At 37.4% G+C, this 23,294-nt stretch overlaps 1 protein-coding gene across 6 annotated transcripts in view; it reads left to right on the top strand.

Moving 5' to 3' along the window:
- SBF2 (SET binding factor 2) overlaps positions 1–23,294 on the top strand; it is a 553,544-nt gene that overhangs the window by 102,178 nt on the left and 428,072 nt on the right. For all 6 annotated transcript variants that reach the window (XM_073347556.1, XM_073347555.1, XM_073347560.1 and 3 more), the window contains exon 2: positions 1,544–1,629. In XM_073347556.1, the coding sequence (XP_073203657.1) occupies positions 1,544–1,629 (86 nt within the window). The remainder of the gene's footprint in view (positions 1–1,543; positions 1,630–23,294) is intronic.

Below are 23,294 nucleotides of genomic sequence, written 5' to 3'. Positions count from 1 at the left end.
AACAATATAATTTATTCTCTTTTGCTTTTTGAGTATCTGCAGTAAATCAAACACAAAGAACATCACTCTTAACTCTCTCCAGTATTAACACTTTTCTTATTGTTTCTTAATGTTTAAGTGTATTCTCTGAAAATTCTACAAGGATATACTTTAATCTTTTCACACTAGTATGATTTTAACATTGCAAGCAAGTGTTAAGTGTCCAGAGTATATTGTGGAAGTATAACACAACTAGCTATTGAATTTTAGATCAATATAGGTTTTAAATATTTTTCAGTATTGGACTGCGTTAAATAAAGGATTCAAATGGTTCTGCTATTTTACATCTCCTGTTGTAAAGCAAATATGTTAAGAATGTTGGAAAAGTTTTTGTGCATATGAAATACTTTGCAATCTTTCCGCGTCTTGCTTCTGAAAATAAAGTGCATTTTTTTAGAAATTTAAAAAATTAAGCCCCTTAATCCCTTGCAAGATAGGAAAATATTATCCACATTTTACAACTAGGGAAGTAGAAGCAGAGATGAGTTAAGGTTGGGATTTTCAAAGGGACCTAAAAGAGGTCAGTGCTCAATATCCATGGAAATTCAATTTTACTACTTTTAGGTCCCTTTGAAAATTGTAGCCTTAATGTAATTGACGTATCCAAAGAAGTAAGATAGTAGCAGATCCAGGAAAGTCTCTTTCATCTGAGTCCTGTGCATAAACTGAGAGATGATCCTTTTTTCAACTGCAAGACGATGGCAATGCTGTCTTCTCAAGTATGAGGAGGGTGTTAATTGGAGGCACTGACTATGCACTTACCACTGTACTGGCTAACTCCAGAATGGTCCTAGCTGTTGTCAAGTAAACTGCCTAAACAGAAGAGTTTTTATGTATGAATCATTTAAATCATTGGTGAAGAAAGAAAACAATGGACTCTCCAACTGAGACTTTTTCAGTTGTACAAAATGCTTGGGGAATGGAATTTCTCTGGTGGTTAGATGCTTGTGGAGTGTAGTAATATGACCAGGCAAAAATAATTTTTAGGATTGAAAGTAAGCCATGGATATAGCTATATTATTAAACTACTCCTATTTCATTTTCATTATTCCTACATCTAAGAAATACACATTCTGCTTCCTAAGGAGTCTCTAATCTCACTGTGGTATAGAAGGAAGTGAAATAAGAGTTCTGGCAAGGAAGACTGGAGTGCATTAGTAATTTATGCCCTGGATAAAACAAAAATGCCATTTTAATTCAAATCCAGTAAACTTTTGAGCTACAAAATTTTTATAAAGAATTTTATAATCCATAACATTTTAATGTCATTGACCATTTTGAAATTGGCTCTTGATTATATGAGGGTCTCTATTGTATTTTATTTTAATAAAAATAGAAATCCACTTGTAAGCTTCATTTAGACCACTGTAGGATTTGTCTGTCTCGATGTGTAAATGTAATAGTTTACACTGTGATATTTATCACGGCATAAGCCACAGTGGTGGTGTTAGTAAATTTGTTGAATGGGAGAAACTTTCATGCTGTGATTTTTGTCTTTCTACAGGCTCAGCAGAAGGTTTGGGGAAAATAATTCAGAGGTTTCCTCAGAAGGATTGGGATGACACTCCATTTCCACAGGGAATAGAGTTGGTAAGTTCATATTAACCTTCTGTATTTTATAAACTTCTTAGAGCTGGAGCCTGAAAATGTAGTTCCCTGGGCACATTCATCTAGTCTGACATGGTATTGAACAAGATCATGTTAGTGGGATGTAGATAATGTCTTTGAGGTTCGTTTTCGGCTAGCAGAAGGTACAGGAAAAAATTATCCTCTCCATTAACAGAAGTAACTGAAATGTAAGAAGTAGAAAAATGATTTCTAAATATGGTTGCTTGAAAGTTAAAAACAAATTTATTTTAAAAAATAGTTTGAAAAGTGTAAGAAGAAATGTCAGTCCTTTTTTTGTAAAATGAATGTGTGTTTAATATGCTGAAGAAAATATGAATAAATTTAATTTTCATCTTTAACCATTGCAGAATATTGTAGTTTTTATGTATGGAAAGAGATTCATTGAGTAATGAAAATTCAAATTTAGGATGTACAAGGTAACTGTGCGGGGACACCTTATTAGCAAATTATTACTAAAATGTAACATATGTAACAAAAACGTATTAGCAAGATATTTTTATGACTGCATTGCTATGGTGGCTGAACAAATATGTCATGCAGGTATCCAGTATAACTGCATGACTTGTCTTGTGATAGTGCTTCCCAGTACAAACTTTTTTTACACTTTAATATCTACTTCTGATAGAAGTTATATGTTAATTTAAAATTTCAGTACATACATGCAAATGAAATCCAGAGTTAAACATACTACGTTGCTTTAGGAGCTACAGATAGACAATTAAGCAAGTATTTGTGTGTTTTTTTTGGGGCAGAAAGAACAGGGAGATGGAGAGTTAGATTACTTGATAAATGTGTCATGATTTTGTTGGAGCTAGAGCATACACTTAAAGCAAGTTATCCATGGAATTTTGTTGTGGAATGGAAAAGAGAATTTTTTGCGGTCATGATGGTATGAAACATTGGTATCTATTCAATAACATTTAAGGCTGGTGCACTATAAAGTGCTTAAGGCAGTTTAATAGATGAACTATAGCTTGAGATAAAATAATGGATATATTTGTCCAAGCAGTCTCTCTCCTTCCTCCCCTCCCTAGCCCTTCACCAGAATAAAAACGATATTATATCATGAGAACTTTTAGAAGAGTAAATTATAGGCTGAAATATGAGCTTTCTAACCAAATTTGAAATAAATATGAAAATGCTCAGTCATAGAAAAGCAAGTCTGTAATATCTTTCCATGTGTGCAAAAGTCTAAAATTAATGGTTTTATGCTGTTTTCATTGTGTTGAAAATTTCCCGGATAAAGCAATCCAAATGACATTCTGTGCATTGATTGTTAGCATAGTAGTATAATTGCTGTCTCTTCTCTGATTCTTGGACTACAGTCTCTTCTCTATTATGAGCACCACATGTCCCCCCAGATCACTTTCTCTTTGTCTCTATACATATCTCCTGGAATATCCATAGCAGACAGTTGCAGCAAAGTTGTCTTCTCTCTTTTCTTTCAACTCAGCATTAGTTATAAAATAGCCATGAAGTAGTACTACATCTGTTTGGAATTTTGAACTGCTAACTTCATTAACATTGTACTAACTCTGTTCTAGCCATTCACGTGTTGAAAAGTGTTAAGTTTCCCACCCCCCCCCATCAGTTTGTTTAATTAAATCTTGAGTGTGTTTCCTAAATAAAGTAATAACTGTATCTTGACTGAATAAACTCTGAGACTGAAGGTCATGGAAAGTTAACAGGAGCCATCCTCAGTTATGGTCATAATGAAAACGTTAATTAAATATATCTACGTTTTAAACGAAAAAAGAAACTACAAAAACGAAATGAGTTGTCAAAAGATCAATTTTTTTTGGAACAAGAAGGTTAAATTCTTTTGTACTTTCTTCCACCCTTACTCCTCCTTCCTTTTTCATTTCATAGATTCCTTCCCCCCCCCCATCAAGTCTAAAACTTTTTCTTGAGCTAGAACATATCTTTTAGACAGACACCAAGTCTTTATTTAAAGACTCCAAGTGACGGAGAATCCACCACATTCAAAGGTAAATTGTTCCAATAGCTAATTATCCTGATGGTTAAAAATTTGTGCCTTATTTCCAGTCTGAATTTGTCTAGCTTCAGCTTCCAGCTCTGGATCGTGTTATTCGTTTGTTGACAAAATCACTCTATTATAAGAAATCTTCTTCCCATGCAGGTACTTTATAGACTGTGATCAATCACATCTTAACTTTCTTTTTGATAAGGTAAATAGTGTGCACTTCTTAAATCTATCTCTGTAAAGCAGATTTACCAGGCATGAAATCATTCTTGAATCCTTTCTAATTTTTCAACATTCTTTCAGAAAGTGGATGCCGGAATTGTATTTAGTAATCCAATAATAATCTCACCAATACTCCATACAGATGTTTTGCTACCTCCCTACTCCAACCTGATATTTCCCTGATTATACATCCAAAGATTGTGTTCGCTCTATTACCCGTAGCATTGCACTGGGACCTCTTGTTCAGCTGGTTATTCACCATGATCACTAGGTCCTTTTCAGAGCCACCGCTTTTAGCATGCAGTCCTCAGTCCTGTATGACTGGCTGTATAATTTTGCAGTTGGCGACATTAAAAACATATAGAATCATAGAATCATAGAATATCAGGGTTGGAAGGGACCCCTGAAGGTCATCTAGTCCAACCCCCTGCTCGAAGCAGGACCAATTCCCAGTTAAATCATCCCAGCCAGGGCTTTGTCAAGCCTGACCTTAAAAACCTCTAAGGAAGGAGATTCCACCACCTCCCTAGGCAACGCATTCCAGTGTTTCACCACCCTCTTAGTGAAAAAGTTTTTCCTAATATCCAATCTAAACCTCCCCCACTGCAACTTGAGACCATTACTCCTCGTTCTGTCATCTGCTACCATTGAGAACAGTCTAGAGCCATCCTCTTTGGAACCCCCTTTCAGGTAGTTGAAAGCAGCTATCAAAACCCCCCTCATTCTTCTCTTCTGCAGGCTAAACAATCCCAGCTCCCTCAGCCTCTCCTCATAAGTCATGTGTTCTAGACCCCTAATCATTTTTGTTGCCCTTCGCTGGACTCTCTCCAATTTATCCACATCCTTCTTGTAGTGTGGGGCCCAAAACTGGACACAGTACTCCAGATGAGGCCTCACCAATGTCGAATAGAGGGGAACGATCACGTCCCTCGATCTGCTCACTATGCCCCTACTTATACATCCCAAAATGCCATTGGCCTTCTTGGCAACAAGGGCACACTGCTGACTCATATCCAGCTTCTCGTCCACTGTCACTCCTAGGTCCTTTTCCGCAGAACTGCTGCCTAGCCATTCGGTCCCTAGTCTGTAGCGGTGCATTGGATTCTTCCATTCTAAGTGCAGGACCCTGCACTTATCCTTGTTGAACCTCATCAGATTTCTTTTGGCCCAATCCTCCAATTTGTCTAGGTCCTTCTGTATCCTATCCCTCCCCTCCAGCGTATCTACCACTCCTCCCAGTTTAGTATCATCCGCAAATTTGCTGAGAGTGCAATCCACACCATCCTCCAGATCATTTATGAAGATATTGAACAAAACCGGCTCCAGGACCGACCCTTGGGGCACTCCACTTGATACCGGCTGCCAACTAGACATGGAGCCATTGATCACTACCTGTTGAGCCCGACAATCTAGCCAGCTTTCTACCCACCTTATAGTGCATTCATCCAGCCCATACTTCCTTAACTTGCTGACAAGAATACTGTGGGAGACCGTGTCAAAAGCTTTGCTAAAGTCAAGAAACAATACATCCACTGCTTTTCCTTCATCCACAGAACCAGTAATCTCATCATAAAAGGCAATTAGATTAGTCAGGCATGACCTTCCCTTGGTGAATCCATGCTGGCTGTTCCTGATCACTTTCCTCTCATGCAAGTGCTTCAGGATTGATTCTTTGAGGACCTGCTCCATGATTTTTCCAGGGACTGAGGTGAGGCTGACTGGCCTGTAGTTCCCTGGATCCTCCTCCTTCCCTTTTTTAAAGATTGGCACTACATTAGCCTTTTTCCAGTCATCCGGGACTTCCCCCGTTCGCCACGAGTTTTCAAAGATAATGGCCAATGGCTCTGCAATCACAGCCGCCAATTCCTTCAGCACTCCTGGATGCAACTCGTCCGGCCCCATGGACTTGTGCACGTCCAGCTTTTCTAAATAGTCCCTAACCACCTCTATCTCCACAGAGGGCTGGCCATCTCTTCCCCATTTTGTGATGCCCAGCGCAGCAGTCTGGGAGCTGACCTTGTCAGTGAAAACAGAGGCAAAAAAAGCATTGAGTACATTAGCTTTTTCCACATCCTCTGTCACTAGGTTGCCTCCCTCATTCAGTAAGGGGCCCACACTTTCCTTGGCTTTATGTTGTTTAAATTTCCCTCCCTCTTATCTTTCAACATTACACTTTCTCTTTTCCATTGTGAGAGAAACTCTTTGCCTTTCTCTTTCTCCCCTTCTCTCCTTTTCTGTCTCATATACATTTAGGAGTTTACCTGCTTAGGCTGAATAGACTGGGGAATTGTCTTTACTGATCTAGAACTTGAAATGTATGAGTACAAATGGCTGAGCAGATGGAGGGTAGTCAGTCAAGGTAGTGAGATTTGCATAATCACTGTACAGTTACTGAGAAATAACAATTCAGTGATTATGCAAGTAAGAGACTCGTAGCTGATCAGTTTAGGGAATTGTGTAGCTAAGAGAACTGAGCATATATATCCCTGTATTCTAGTTACTTGGTTAATTCCATGTCAGTATAATTCTCCATTATCAGAAACAGTGGCCCTTACACTTATCAGCTTACCTGTGATGAAGAGAGAGAGAGTTTCCTCGATGTTTGCAATATTTCCATGTATTTCACTATAGGAAATACCTTGAATTTTGCAAATACTTATTTAATTTTCTAAGACAATTCACAAGTTTTTAAGACCCACCATTGACTATGCCTTATTTTACCAATATAGCTACAGCAGGCACCATTGTAACATGCTGCTTTTGAGATCATGTTAATACAACTAAGAAAATGTTTTCCTTCAAGAGCACTTAGTCTCTATGGTCTGTTTCTGCATTGTGTCAAATTTAAGTATCTTTCAATGGTGTAACTATAACTCACTGATTTTGAATGTAGTAGAGGATATTCTCTGAGAACATATTTTCTGTGTCTTGTTAAAGTCACACTGTCAGAAAAACATTTTCATAGATGTGATCCAAGAATCTAGTGTAACCATTACTTGGCTTGAGCATAAATTGTGTTGAATTCATTAGAATACAATACAGTAAAAACAGTCCATCTGCAAACACAATACATGTGGAAAAAAAGACTTCTCAAGTAAATCAGATTTTATAGTTGTCAACATTTGAAAATTTTCTAGGGACAATTCTGCAATCTGTCTTGGCCATTATTTAAATAGGTAGTCAGCTGATGGAGGGTCATGAGTGCTGCTGGTGATTTTGGGTTATTTTAATATGGATAACTTATTTATTCAGGACCTCAAAAAGGTATTTGGAGTTTAGATAAATGTCCGCAAGTCTGAAAACTTCTCCAAATTTTTGGAAGCCTTTTATGAAGCTCAGCATTCTTCCACCCTTCACAAAATGCTTTATTTCAACTTTCTCTCTCTACCTGGAGCTGTCTTCTTGGGGTGAGGACTTCATTGGTGTGTTAGGGTGATAACATGAGGTTCCCCTTCACCAAGGTAACTTCTGAAAAGTATTGGGCTCTTTCTCTCTCATCTGACGTAATGAAGGGGGGAATGATGTAGGGCTTTTCTTCTCCTCTTCCCACTTTTTTCTTCCCTCTGTAGTCATTCCCACTGTTTTCTACTTTCTGAAATTCTCCCATTTCTCTCTTCTCCCCCCTCTCATCTTTGCTTTCCCTTTGTCTTTTTTTTCTATTTTGATGCTGTTCCATTATTTCTCTGATCAGAGTGTGTTGATGCTAGCTGATGTAGCTATGTTGACTCTGGCTAACTCTGCTCCTCTTCTCTCTCCCCTGCCTTAGCTGCTCCAGTGATCTCTGGGTGTGGAGAGTGGCTGAGGCAGGGAGGAATATGTATTCAGCCATAGCCTTTCTACTTACTCTGCATAGTGATCAACTTTTTTTCCTCCTCTTATCTTTTTCTTTTTAAATAAATCCTTAGACAATCCAAGATTCTTGTTGGAATGAAACACCTAGGAGTGAAAATATAATTTCAGGGAAGTCTTGACCAAAAGAGGTTAGATAAGAACTGTGGAATAGTGACAAGCAAATACATTTTCCTTTCCATTTATTGCAGGAATTGTTATTGACATAACTGTGACAGATGAGAGAAGCGTGGAAACTTCAGAAGTCTGTTATATTGAGATGTGCAGATGCTATAGGCAAAGGGATAATTCATAAGCATGTGTATCTTTTAAATGTAATATGTATCCTTGTGAGCTAGGGATGTATTTTAGCTCCATGGGGGGAAGGTTACCAAGCTTCCCCCAACAGCCAAAATCATTGGTGAATCCCTGCAAATCCCTGGACAGGTAAACAATTCAAAAGCAGTTCCATCCCCTAGGAGAATTGCATATACGGGTTCAGATAGGGCTCAAAAGAGACAAATAAAGGGTGTTTAGTATAATGGGTCATGACAAACTGACTCAGAGTCCCTCATCATGATCCAGAAACTGGCATGAGATTGTAACCCAAGAGGCCGAAAAACCTGCTGGAAGGGTTTGAAGCACCTGGAAGCTGCCAGTGTCTCTCTGTGGAAGATGGGTGACACTTGGTAAGCTTAGCACCCAGGTAGAATGTTTGTTTTATTATGTTTTCTTTGTAATGCTTTTGTACTAAATAAATGTGCTGTGCTTTGTGAAATCTGCTAACCACTGTCATAGGCTTGGGAGAGAACAGAATAGCAGGTTCTCGATATTGAGGTCATATGAGACCTGTTGAGATAGTCACAGTGAATTTCAGGGGGACTGCAAGCCTAAATCCCTGGTCTGGAAGAAGGGGGATGCAAATGCCTGCTCACAGAGAGGTGATGGCTTGAGGCCGGAGACCTCTAAACATAAACTATGCCGGGGTCAGAGGTGCATTTAGCCCTGGAATTGTGACAGTCATGGAAAAAGAGTAGGCTGGATGAATTAGGTAAATAGTTATGGATTTAGGAATATTGTGTTTAGGTTAGAATGAAAAGTGTTTTGCCTGTTGATACTAGGCAGAGTAGCTTGATCTTGTAATTTGGGAATTACAAGGTAGACTGATTTTTGTAACAGTGAAACTCTTGAAAATGTCTCTTATGTTTGTTGCTTGTATAAATTTGTTTGATAGGGAAAGCTTGTCTCTCACAATGTGATGTTGCAATATGACATAATGTGGGGTTCTGAACATTTTAAGGATTTGTTGATGTAACTAGGGTGGATGACAGCTCTAATCTTTTCTAAGTGAGTATGTGTGGAACTAATTATTTTTGTATGTTTTGGAAAAAACCCTAAAAGAAAAGCTGATACTCAGTTCTTTTTATTGTGATGTAATATAGTCCCCTCTTCACTAGCCTATTAAATGAAGTATTTAAATGAAAGAAATAGTGAATAGAACGTTGAGCATTTGTATAGAGGCTTGAGCAAAAAGGCTACAAATCAGGGGAACTGAGTATTTTCCCAACTGTCCCATTAATTTCCTATGTGATCTTTGGTGAGGTGCTTAACTTTTTTGTGCATAAGTTTCCCCCATCTGGAATACAGAATATTGCTTACTCAGTTTTGTAAACATCTGTGTGTGAAAAGTGCTGTATAAGTACAAAAGTGTATGTATAAAGGAAGCAAAAGTTAGGCATATGACAATGACATATTAGAAGAGCTAAGCTTGAAAAAGATTACCTATTCTGAAGGCTGAGATAAATGAGAAGTAATTGGCTTTTTACTGGAACACCTGTTGCACAACCATACTTGGGAATCCATTGAAAGAGAAAGGCATGTTAACTCATATCTTGGTTATTATAGGCATCTTCAGGCTTCTGATCTTTAAGTTGGCATTTAAGAGATGGAGGTATTTATGCTTTTTACTATCTAATGTTGCTGTAGCACCCAGAGGCCACAGTCAGGATTGGGATACATTATGGTCAGTGCTAGACAAACTTTCAAGAAGAAGCAGTTGCCGTTCCAAAAAGTTTATATAATATGAAGTATAATATTTAAATTTTACTGAGGAAAATTAGTGAGACTTCGGTCAGGCTTTCAGGAGAAAAAGACAAGGATTGCTAAAACACTTTAAAACACAGACACACGCACAGCCATAGACACAGACACATCCAAAGCCCTACATACAGGGGAGAGAGAAGGCTGGGTTTGTTGCACCTTTTCATACTTTAATAGTGGCCATGACATAGCTTTATGGATGCTCCTGCTTCTATTTGTGTATTGGAGGAAGGGAAGGTTCCTCCCCTTTCCCTCCCCACAGTCCTCTGATTTGTCCCCACAGGCAGTGCCTTTTCTTTTTAAATTTGACCATGAAACCAGGATTTGGCCTTACGTCAACAAACAATATATTCTGGCTCGCCTTTTGATGTATACCTAATAATAATAATAAAGTACAATCCATATACTTCATTTTTACTTTAACACACCAGTTTTGGTAAACTAAGTGGTGATAATTTTAATTGTTTGATGAAAGGTTAGTTGACATTTAAAGAGTTCTACTGGAAGAAATTTTATTTACTATGAAGCATTTCTATGTAATTTTCTGCTTAATTAATGAAGAATAATGGGAAATAGTACTGGTTTCTGTTTTTTTTTAACCCAAGTAAAAAAGGTATGTTTCTGTTTTAAAATATCACTGTTGCTCAACAAAGGAAAATTCAGTTGATAGTATTTAGAAATAAATAAAATGCAAAAATAAACTAGGCTTGGCACAGTCACTCTTCTTCGAACACATTATAGTTATTTTTGTCAGTTTTTTTAACATAATAGGCCAATGAGATACCTACAGACAGCCACACAAATTAATCAGAGTTAATTTTAGTGACAGATGCACAAAGTACAAGAATAATATTGCAAAGTCTTTCTGTGGTCTTCTTTAATGTTACATGATGATAAACCTGGAGATGCATAAATGCAATATAGTGTAACTTTTTGCTTTTGTTTACTCCATTGCTTTGATTTATATTATATTATTTCCCATTGTCACCTACTCATTGGAAGAGAAAATAAATATATTGTTTTGGGGAAAAATACATTTTGTTTGTGAGAAGTAACCAAGACTGCATTTTTTTAAAATGATTTGATGTAGGTATGTTTTGTAGAGACACATCTTTTTGAAAAATACATTGGTTTTAGTTGTTTTTTTTTAATTATTTTGGAGCACTGCCTTTTCCCCATGGCTATTCTTTAAGTGGTTGCTTTGAGTCACTTCTAATAATCCCAAATCACTGAAATGCAGTTCAGTTTCCTAATCCGTATTGTATGATCCACTGAAATACAAGCCTAGACATTTGAGTTAAAAATGTTTCTCATAGTGTAATATAATGTTAAGGTACCGAAGAAAATGGGGATTATTTTTAGTAGTGTTTTAAATTTAGGTTGAGTAGTACTAGAATATTTTTTTCCTCCAAAAACCATTAATTGCTTGGAAATTCGAAAGGCTTTGAGTTTTCGTTTTTGAATTGTTTCTAAAGAAACAATGTTGTTTCTACCTGGACAGTAGAGACAATCTGTAAGATAAGTTAAGAGGAAAAGTTCAAGTAATTAGCCAATTTTCTTATTAAAAATATGCTTTTGTATATATGCTTATCAGTATCTTTCCTGACCTTTTATCTTGAACACTGAGCACATTGATGGATCATGGCTTTGATCAAAAAACACAGCACATGCTTTGCACAAGGGGTTCAACAGAGGCATAAAATTCACAAAAGCAATTGAAGGAGGAGTTTTGAAGGAAATTGCCAGATTACAGGCTGATAACTCTACTAATGCAGCATCAGAAGAAATTTGTCTTTATTTGTTAACAATTAAGAATGGGAACCGCAAAGCCATCCTCCTGGTCAATACAAATTTGGGATAGTTATGGTAGCTGATTGAAAATGTAGAGATACAACCTTCTTGAGTCTTCAGTCAAGTGTCTTTGAGGTTGATGATTATGGAGAAATTTTGAATTTCTACAGTGCTCTTTAGTAGGGTTGCTAATTTTGGTTGGATGTATTCCTGGAGATTTCATCACATGACATAATCTTTAATTCCTGAAGACTCCAGGCCAATCCTGAAGGGTGACAACCCTACTCTTTAGGTGTGTGACTGCTGTTTCTTCTTCCTTAACAAGGTTAAGGCTGAACATCCATGCATCAGTTTAGAATGATTGCACTGGAAGAGGTCTCATCTTTTTAATTTTATTTTTGTTGTCTGAACAAATGGCAAGGACTTCTTTGTCATACTTGCCTCTGCACTGAAAATACCTTAATTATTCCTAAACAAATCCTGTCTTAAGTCACCCTCATGCCTCAGTACAAAGAGAGGGAATAGACAACCTTTCCAGTTCAAATTATTCTGTTACTGAGCCAAATGGTAGGGCTATATCTAATTTTGTCTCAGGAAATTGAGATTGTAACACTTGGGTACTATTTATCACACCAAAAGTTTCCTTATTTTTAAGTAAATAAATATTTCAGACTAAACAATTGAGCTGTCTGATTTCTAATTATATTTGGAATTTTAGTTAAACCATTACAGTCAACAAACAGATTTAAAGGCACACTAGAACTCTCTACTAAATACACAGATTTCAATTAAAATATACAATAATAATTGAGGTATTTTCACATATTCATGCTCCAAATATTATTTTTCTGGAGGAAAGCCTATTTAGTGCTTGAACAAAATGTTCTTTTTTTTTTTTTCCAAGTGATCCATTAAGCCAAACCGTTTAAAGTTTGAACTTCCAAAATAAACTATAAAAACCAGCTATTCAGAGGTTGAATTAAGGACAACAGTTTAAACAGCTTTAAAGATCAGCTGAATTCTGATTGCCGTCCAAACTTGGTAAATTAAAAATGTGAAACTCATTAAGATTGAAGAGTTAGAGCTAGAGGTGACGTCTTTGGTACATCATCCAGGAAACTCAGGTTTGGGAACAATATTGTTTTTTCAGTTCTTGAGCTAGTGTAACATGTCAGCAGTGAAGAAGCAACACTGACAGTTCTTTGAAGGGAAAGGATAAGATTACGCTGTTTTAACCTGTCCTGGTAACTATCTTGAGGGCAGCATTAATCTTGGAAGAAACTGTCAATAACTATGCAACAGAAAATTCTATCACAATGTGTGAAGGAGATAAAAGATAAAAAGGATAGGACTATAGACAGGAAAACTGATGAGAAGTAAGGATGATGATAACCTAGTTTTATGTATATACTTGATCGAACTCAATTTTATATTATATCTTTAGCAAATAGTATGAATTAGACTGTTGGTTAGAGGGAAAGGAATATACCCATACTTCCCCTCCTGTCCATAATGTTTTCCTTATCTTTGTACTTTATTTTGTACATAAACTAAAACTAACTTTTTCTTGGCTATGTTACAGAATTTTAGTACACATGGACAATGTAAATAGGGACTCTGCCCAAATTGGTTCTGTGTGCCGTCTTTCATATACTGATAATTGAAACTGTGCCCAAAAGTAATACCTGCAGAATTTTACTAGGTTTAATTCTTTCTGTGCAAAAAGAAATGTGAAGATCTGAGTTAAGCCTCAAATTCAATGTTTTGTAGACTATCTAAATCAGTGCTTCTCAAGCTATCTGATGGGGGGGGGGGGCGGCAATTTCTTTTTCCAATATGTGCGCAGACCAGCAGCTGATGGCTCGTGGACTGACACTGGTCTGCGGACCACCACTTTGAGTAGCACTGATCTAAATAACTTGGTCAGAAAATATATACTGCAGTGAATAATTGTGCTTTGTGCGGGGAATGAACTAGCTGACCTAACAAGTCTCTTTTCCATTCTTGTTTTTGGTATTTTATGAAACAAACTAACCGAAATTTAAAGATGGGAAAGACCTATGCCTATTTCATAAGAGGGTCCTAATACTTTGAGTTTGAAAATGTCTGTTAGGTCATCTCGTGTTACCAATAATATTTTTCCTTTTGTCTTGCCCAGTCCAGTTTTAAATGAGGGACCAATATGTAAAGAATTGTATGTAATAAGTTTACACTTTACTGAGCGAAAGGAACTATTCCAAGATCGTTTGGAGAGCCACTCAGGAAAGTTGGTGACCCTAACTCAACTTTCATTTTCAGCTTTTGTTGCCATCGTAATTTTACTAATTAGCACAAATTTATTTGTTTTAACACTGTATCTTAACTTTTAACAGTTCATCATCCATCTCCTAGTCCATCAATACTGAAGCTTTGTCACCACCTTGAGTATGTTCGTTGTTTAAAAGATTGTACCAGTCTGTGCTAGAAAAGGGTTTGGACATTATACAGTATCATTATGGCATTGAGCTATGTGTAAATGTGATTGGAAAGTTTATTTAAATTGTTTCTACTTTTATGTATACTCTGGTGTTTTTTAATGTACATTTAGCACATTTATATAGCAGATATACTGGACCAAATTCAACCAGGACTTACACTCTGTGGAAACCAGTTGAAGTCAAAAGGGTTTGAGTTAAGAGTAGAATTTCTCTATCTGTACAATAAATTATGTGTTTTCTGGGCCTAAAAAAGACCATGAAATCTCCGAGGAATGAATGACACAGACCTCTGCTAAGATGTTCTATCAAGTGGATATTTTATATAGTAGATGTATTGGACCGTCTTCTACCCTAATTATGCATCTGAAATCTCTCATCTTACTTATAACACCTCAGCATCAGCAGATCATCAACACACTGCCTAGCAAAATTCCAGTGTGCTTTGCCTTTGTCTCTGACTATGACAAATGCATATTTTGTTTGTTTTCTGTGTTAAGAAATTTTAAAGCTTTCAAAATAAAACATAATACAGAGCTACTGTGTGCCAATCTTAAAAATAGGAAATTTACATTGGTCCAGTAAGAACTCAGTTCAGCAAATCACTGAAGCATGTGCTTAAGCTTTATGGACATGCAACTGCTTTGTTGAATAGAGGTAGATTTAAGCACATACTTAAGTGCTTTGTTGAATCATGGCCTCCAGTTTTGAAAAGAAGGATGTAGTCTGCACCCACATAAACCAAAGTCAAAGAGAGCTTCATGCCATTGCAAAGGAATATATTGCATTTTGTACACTTTAAAATTTCTTTAAAAATGAAATTACATTTTAATATTTCTATCATCCTGTTCCTATTACACCTCTGCCGTTTAGGGCAGTGACGAAGCTCCTCCTCCACTCCTATCTGCTTCTTGCAAGTCTTTCAGTGGTTCCCAGCTGTGCCCCAGATTTTTCAGCTGGTCTTCTGCAGCTCTTTGCCATGTTGTTTTTAGTTGCTGGAAGAAGAATAATCTAAGAAGTAGATAATGTTAGAAAATTTCATTCAACTATCTTTGCTGGGGTTTTTTTGTTTTTTTGTTTTTAAATTCTGGATGATGACAGGTGTGTTTATGTGTGTCTCTGTAATTTATATTCGTTTCTTTCCTTTTTAAAAAAAATGATGTGACCACATGGCTATCTTGCAGTATAAAAAACAGAAATCTTATTTACATGTGTATTGGGTACCTTTGATCAAATGCTGCTGTTACACTTGTGTAAATATGTTATTAGCGTCAGTGGAGTTACTCCCACAGGAATTACTTGCGTTAAAATTTGACCCTCTAAATCTGTGGGACTGGCATCTGTTATATAAATAAATAAATAAATAAAGTAAATGATTACTGAAGCAATATAAAGCAGTTTAATGTTAGGAAAGTTGCAAGACAACCAACTGGTTTCAGAGTAGCAGCTGTGTTAGTCTGTATTCGCAAAAAGAAAAGGAGTACTTGTAGCACCTTGGAGACTAACCAATTTATTTGAGCATAAGCTGTAGCTCACGAAAGCTCATGCTCAAATAAATTGGTTAGTCTCTAAGGTGCCACAAGTACTCCTTTTCTTTTTGCGAAGACAACCAACTGCGTGTTCTTGCTTGTAGAAAGAACTTTTAAAAGGAGAGTATGTAGATAGGACGAGTTAGCTTTACTCATCTCTGCATATTTTTATCATTTATAAGCAGATTTTAACTCTGCTGCTTACCCTCCCAGACAGTGTCATTTGTTAGGTATCAAAGAAGGAGGCTTTGATGCCGAATGTTATACGGGGTACTCATTTTTGTCCTTGGGCTAACGCAGTTGAATTGCATGGCATCTGCATGACTAATTTGAGAAATGAATGAGAATTCACATAGTGAGACAGTCACACATTGAAATAGATGCTTATGCTAAATTTAATCTGGGTGCAGGTATATATGTGCTCTGTAGGGAAAAATGAGTGGGTGTAACTATGCTACAGTCATGGACGTGTAATTTGCAGTTAGGTCAAGTGTGTGCAAGTACAAAAATGCATGTGTTTCTGCACAAGTTTAATAATTTAGGTGATATCATTGTTTAAATGCCTTAAAAGGCAAAGCATTCATATATTACAACACTAGGAAAAATGCTGATGTGATATTGTAGACAGAAGAAAGAAGAGTTAGTAGCAGTTAACTTTCTAACTGGATTTATTTGAGCTAGGCCTTCTTAAAATGTTAAAGATCGCTATTTTACAGACAAACATGTTCAGTATCTGAGGAAACTCCCTTTCCAATTTTTACCCAGTTATAAAAAATGGAAATAAATACAGTTGAGTTTTAAATAAATACATTGTGGGGAACACCCACACATGTAAAGTGTTTTTTTTTTTTACACTGAAGTTGAAACCATGTGAAAACAGTCATGTTGCAGCAGATTCTGTTGTATCTTAAACATGCTTTAAGGCATTTGCTGCTACATAGTTTCAACTGAAGTGTTGAAAGAACCTTAGAAAATCCAGCTTAAAATGGTTCCTTTTCATGAGGACAGTTGCTGTTTTATGTTTGCAGTTCATTTATCTTTGTATGTTTGTTTGTGTGTATGTAGTAAACATATAATCACATGTGTAGAGGTCATAGCCATGAGATAATTTCAGAAACAAGTGTTAAATCACAGAGCTATGTGATAAATTCTTTATTGTGCACCTTTTGACAGCTTCACATGCTCCCTGTTTACTAATCCATCTCCTACACAAAACCAGATTAGAGGCAATCCCAGGATGTAGGCACACTGACTCCCCCCACGCTCCTAGAGAAGCAGGGGAAGCAACATTGCGCTCTCTTTTCCCCTTCAGGTATAGCAGTAGGGGTCTCCTCCATATGAGAGATGCAGAGTTCCCCTATCCCCCTGAGAGAGGCAGGGGTGGCATCTGAGATGCCTCCCTCTACCCTTCATACTTACCCAACAATTGGAATGTGTATGCTTGGGTCAGCATTGGCAGGAGTTTTCCAAAGCAGAGTTCTTGAAGTTAACTTCTTGGAGATGTACCGGGCAGTTCACACCCCTGACAGCTATTTTAGAGGTATTCTGTAGATTCAAATATCACTGCATCAGTTACTCAGCTCATGGTTGTCTAGCTTTTCTTCTCTGGTGTGAAGGCTAGAAACTTTTTTAAATGAAAGCTTGATATTGTGATATAATTACATCACGCCCGGATTTGAGGCCCTTGACATGGGCCTGTAGTGCCCATTTCCTTAATCCGCCATGTCCTTGGAATTTATTTTAGCATTTTGCACCTCCTGAACAGCTTCAAAAACCCATTGTTTTAAAAATATCAATTTACCTGAAAAATGTTTTCTTCTCTACCAAATATGGAATTCAGCCCCCAAATTGCACCCGTCCAAGACTCAGATATGCAAAATTAAGCTGGGAAGCGCCACATCTCCACTCCTCCCCTCCCTCAGAGAAAGTCCTAAGTGCTGCCAAACAGCTAAGGAGCACGTAGCACTTTTTGGGAGGGATGGGAGGGAGCGGGGACGTGCCTTGCTCCAGAGAGGAGGTGGAGTGGGGATGGGAAGAGGTGGGCCGGGAGTGGAGCGGGGACAGGAAGAGGCAGGCCTGGAGCATCCCCCAGCAAAGTCTGCACCTGTTCTTCTCGGGGGAAGCTGCCGCTGCTGCTGCGCAAGACGCTTCTTAGCATCCTTGCCTGCAGTGGGCTGTGCCTGTGTGGGGTAAGCCAGAGGCACCTCCCAACCACAGTACAGCACAGTACTGTACAGTAGATAGTGCCTTTGGTGTGCCCCCAAATTTTTTTTGGAACTTGACCACCCACATTAACATTAAATCTTATGGGAAAATTGGATTCGTTTAACATCGTTTCACTTAGTTTCATTTTTCAGGAACATAACTACAACTTTAAGTGAGGAGTTACTGTATAGCCCATTTTCTAGGCATTTCTACTAGAACTGACTTCAGGCCTTCCTTTAGAAATATTAACAAGGTGTTTAAATATTTTCAATATGTTAGTGACCTTTGTTTTCTTGAGTTCAGAACAATACTTCTAAATACTTTAGATTTTTACTCGACCCTCTTTCTCATGTTTGGTGTAAAGTAGGTGCTTAAAACTATAGCATAAGGTAAGTAGTAGCAAAGTTACATTAGCCTTGTATAAGAGTTTCTAACAGTCTCTCACTTTATATTCATTTTATTTGACTTTAATATGAGAATTGTTTGTAAATTTATGTACCTGGAGTGAAGCTAGTCAATACTGTTGTTTTTGCCAGGTCATCTTTCTAATATCGTCCCTGAATTTTTTGCCATAGGAGAAAATTCTTTTTGCCTTCAGAGCTCTTTTCTTTTGGATAACAAGTATGCAAAGCCTTGCAAGCAAAAACCTAGAAAAAAATACCAAAAAAACCCCAAACAAACAAACCCAAACAGAAAAAGTTCTGATTGGTTCTGTGATTACCTGGGTAGTATTCCATCACAACCAGTGTCATGTCCCACTCTACCTATTATTTTTACTGTAGTATAGAAAACATGTGGAGAATGTAATATATGTACATGAATTTTACAGAATGTACATGTGGAGAATGTAATGTATCTTTGGAAAAATAGTCTGTTTTCTGGTGCTGCTGTTCTGTTCTACAGCTATATTAGTATTTTTATTTATTACTTAGTTGCTTGTAAGCTGTCCATCTTTAGCCCTAGACACTGTTCTACAGCCCCATCAACATGCATGTTGTTTTACAAAAACAAAATGTAAAGTCCCTGCCAGAAGGAATTCATAATCTGCTTTAAGAACCTCACTAATTCACACTGACTGGGAGACCATTGTAAACCACTGAATTTTGGAAATTAGTGAGGGCATATCCTAAGAGGCACTGAACACCTTCCATTTACATTGATGTCAACAGGAGTTGCATGTGCTTAGCACTTCTCAAGACTTGATTAAGTGACTTAAACCATAAACTAAGAAGTAATGCTCCACAAAATTTACTTTGTTCCCTTATTGTGTCAACTGTGGTTTAGTTTAAATCAGGGGTTCTCAAATTATGGCTTGGGACCCTAAAGTGGGTCACGACCCTGTTTTAATGTGGTTACCAGGGCTGGCATTAGACTTGCTGGGCAAGGCCCAGGGCTGAAGCTGAAGCCCGAGCCTCACTGCCTGGGGATGAAGCCGAAGCCCAAGAGCTTCTGGGGTCAAGTTACATACCCCCTACCTGGGGCTGAAGCCCTTTGGCGCCCCCACCTGGGGTGGTGGGACTTGGGCTTTGGGCCACCCAACCCCAGGCAGCAAGCTCAGGCTTCGGTTCCACTCACGGGGTCGTGTAATAATTTTTGTTGTCAGAAGTGGTTCACGGTGCAATGAAGTTTGAGAACTGCTAGTTTAAATTATTTAAGGTACTTCATAATATACTATTAAATGTAGTTTATTAAGTAAATATACTGAAGCGTTTATGACTAGTACTACATCTTTTAGAGGAGCAGATCTGAATCGGAGGTCTGGGACCCCTTGGGGGGTCTGTGAGCAGGTTTCAGGTTGTCTGCCAAAATAAGCCAGAGAGGGCCAGTGTTAAGACTTGCTGGGGCCCAGGGCAGAAAGCCAAAGCCTGAGCAACTAAGCTTTGTGGGCCCCTTTGTGGGCTCAGGGCAATTGTCCTGCTTGCTACCCCCTAATGCCAGCACTGTCTTTTAAACTACTGGATATGCAGAAAAACAATTGTGGCACAGGTGGGCTGTGGAATTTTTATAGCATGTTGAGAGGGCCTCCGAAAGAAAAAGATTGAGAACCCCTGTTTTAGATCTTTCCTGAGAGATGAGGAAAAACATCAATGTTTTTGTACAGATTGTAAAGTGTGCACTTAAGCAAAGTACAGATTAATGAGATTTTAATGTGTAATTGTGGTATATCTTATTTCCTGTTGCATTCCTTTTTTCTTTTGTTTAACTTTGAAATATGAATAGACAGTACAAACTAGAAAAAGTCCCTTCACTTCTTTATGGGTTGCCTACTACTTATGACATGTGTTCTCTAGAAACAAGGTTCCAAAAGCAGTCAGGATATTTGTTTTAGAAATGATATAAAGGATTTATAGCACTGTAAGGAACCAACATGATATTCTGAATGATGCAATAGCTCTATAGTTGTTTTCTAATGCTGATATTTAATCTTTTGCTTTAATGGCAGGGATCCTGTGCTTCAAATCAGGCAATGAAATAAACAAGCCTATAAACCATGTTGAACTGTAAAGACTATATTTTCATTGCAGATCGGAAGAGCGTGTTAATCACGTTCTTATGCACCATTATGGCAGTTTATATCTCAGACTTTGAGAGTACAAATTTAAATTGCAGCAAGGATCGCAATACAATTGTTGTTACAGATAACACCTAACATTAAAAGAACTGAAAGAAAATTATTTTAAACTCTGAATTTACCATGTGGATTGAATTCTTACTCTTGAGTCTGTTCCCAGCACAGAACAGGCTGGAACTTCTCTAGTTATCAAAGATTTTTGGCCATTTGAGGTCAGGTAGGGTAACCCCCTTAGGACCAATTTTAGGAGATACAAACTGGAGTGGTATCTCCTGGAGCCTGCACATGAGACTCCTTTCAGTGTGGTCTACATATTGTGTAGGAGTTGCCTTGCGGCAGATGCTCAATCTAATATCCAAAGTTCAGCTTTGCGTCTCTGCTTTTAAAGTCTTGATGGCTTTAAACATTCATTGTTGCTCACTGAAGAAGGAACTTTAAAGTCTTAATGGCATTTTTTGAAAGATATAGTTTTCTAGGTATATCATGTTGCCTGTTCCGCATTGTTTTGTGTCTAACAATTGCAGTGACTCACTGCATATGTGTTTTTGTCTGCAGCAGAAGGGAATAGTTGAATAAAGTATAATATACATCCTTTGTATGTTAAGTAGTGTGCTGATGCATGAAATCAGATTGGAATGAACAGTCAATACTCATCCTCTGATATCTTTCTACATATCCAGGAGGAATGATCTTATACCTCTTTACTTCTGGACACATTTCCCTTTGGCTCTTGACAGTTGCTCCAATGTTTCTCACAACTTCACATCTTCCTGTTGTGGGTAGGCACTTCCCTGTTGTTTAAAATTGCCTTATGCAGTTTGTGTGCTTGTTGTTTTTTTTTTTTTTTTTTTGGTTAGGAAAAGATTGGAAAATATGTGAGTTTGTGGAGACTCCTTTTGCCTTTTAGTTTCACAGGGTAAAAGTCCAGTAAACACGATACTTAGAGAGAAGGGATAATTTACCTATAGTTTTGCTTCTAGTATCTTTCATAGACTCATAAATTTTAAAGCCAGTAGCTAATTTTTTTCAGCTAATCTTGTCCTAGCTCAGAATGACAGTTACATTAAGAATCGGAGGAGCAATGGTGTGGACTTAAGGAGGTATATAGTATATATACTATATAGTACATTGAAATTACTTTTTAACTTTTAAAAAAATGGACTAGATTTCAAGTTGGTGGTGTTCCTTTAAACTCTGAAGTGGGATTTTATATTTTATATATACAGAGAGTACGTAATCCATTTTCAGCTAAGGAATAAACACTAAACTATTTTAGGCTGTTAGTGATACACTGCAGTGTAAGCAATTTATTTAAATATTTTAGGAGCTGGTTTGCTGTTTCTTGTTGGCTATTTCTATTATAGTTAAGGGTAGGTGTCGGTGGGTGAGAGTGAGAGAGACTTTTGGTCTATTGAATCCATAGCTATTTATCTAGTGGGCAAAGAAATTAGAAGTTGTAATCTTCAAGGCTGTGTAAATGGGAGAAGGAGGAGAAATTAATAACCTGTTTCTTATCTAGTACTCTATTGTCCTGAACATAAGATTATGAAAATTGAACAATGGCAATATATGCACTGTGGGAATCCAGAAATGATTTACATAACAAGCTAATTCCTATGATTGTGAATTAGTTTGAAATTTTTCTAATAATTCAGGGAAAAGCAAATTAAGTGCAACTAAATTATGCTTTTATAAACTTGAACAATTTTATAAGTTGTAAACAGTCTGTGTATGTGTATGGAGTATTTTGTGTATTTTGGAGTAGCTACCTGTGGGGTTATAGTTACGATTTTTCAGCAGTCCTGTTTATAAATCTTGAATGTCTTCTTTTAGGATTAACTATATTGCTACTTTAAATTTAATTGGTGTGAACTTTCATGTGTTTTTGTCAGGCTTGATGCAGGTGTGTTTGTTTGCAAGTTTCCCTAAAATGGCTTATATCAATTAAACATTAAATTGTAGATTGACAAAAAAATAAAATTCTTGTGGTGCTAAATCATATTTTCTTCCAGATAAAAGAATGCACTTCATAATATATTACACATAGCTAGACCATATTATGGTGAAAAATATACATTGTTATAGCTGACTTTGAAAATCAATGCCTCGATGAGTTTCATTCCCGTGCACTTGCAGTATTGACATGCAGTATTTATTTACCATAATTAACAATATTTAACCTTGCTATAAAATTATTCTGAGGTAGACCAACAAAGGGTAGGAACGAAGTCTAAAAGGGAGCTTTGGGGCACATTTTTTGGTGTATCCAGGTTGTGTGGCTCCCTGATTCTGTATCCTGGCCAAAGCACAGGTTTGAGCTGTATTGTGTTCTTGCCCCTTCTCACCTGTGACATGTCCCTCACACCAAGGACTGTGGGGAGGAGCTCACTTTGCTGGCAATGCCAGCAGGCAACTTGAGGAAACGATTTTACCTCCCTGTGTGGCATGTGAATGGGTCAAAGAAGCACATTGGGGTAGAAAATCGGGTCCATTTATTGGTTTGTTTTTGAATCAAAAGTAGATTTGTAATCCTTGTACTACTTATAAACAGCATGGTTTGCGAATTTTTTAATAAGGGCTTCTTTACCAGATATGAACAACTGTGAAACAGCTACGGTTTATTGCAATAGCTATTGCAAAGCAGCAAAACCTTTCTTAGACCTGTTGAGTTTGTATTAAGCAGCCTTTGCCAAATCTTTTCCCTGGTCAGCTATCTTCTTATAAGAAATTCTTACAGCATATTGTTATACAGAAGCTTCTGCTTACAGATGGAAAAGGAACTTTATGCTTCTTCCTCCTATGTCACTTTGTATTTTAATGTTTGAGATATGTACCGCTGGTAGCTGAGGAGCTAGTATTATCACCTGCAGTTCACCTGAAGCTGCCCCAGTATGTAGGAGTGAAAGATCTTTGTCTTCTTC

This window comes from Lepidochelys kempii, chromosome 6 (genome assembly GCF_965140285.1).
Source record: "Lepidochelys kempii isolate rLepKem1 chromosome 6, rLepKem1.hap1, whole genome shotgun sequence".
NCBI lineage: Eukaryota > Metazoa > Chordata > Testudines > Cheloniidae > Lepidochelys > Lepidochelys kempii.
This window is presented reverse-complemented; position numbering and strand designations above follow the sequence as displayed.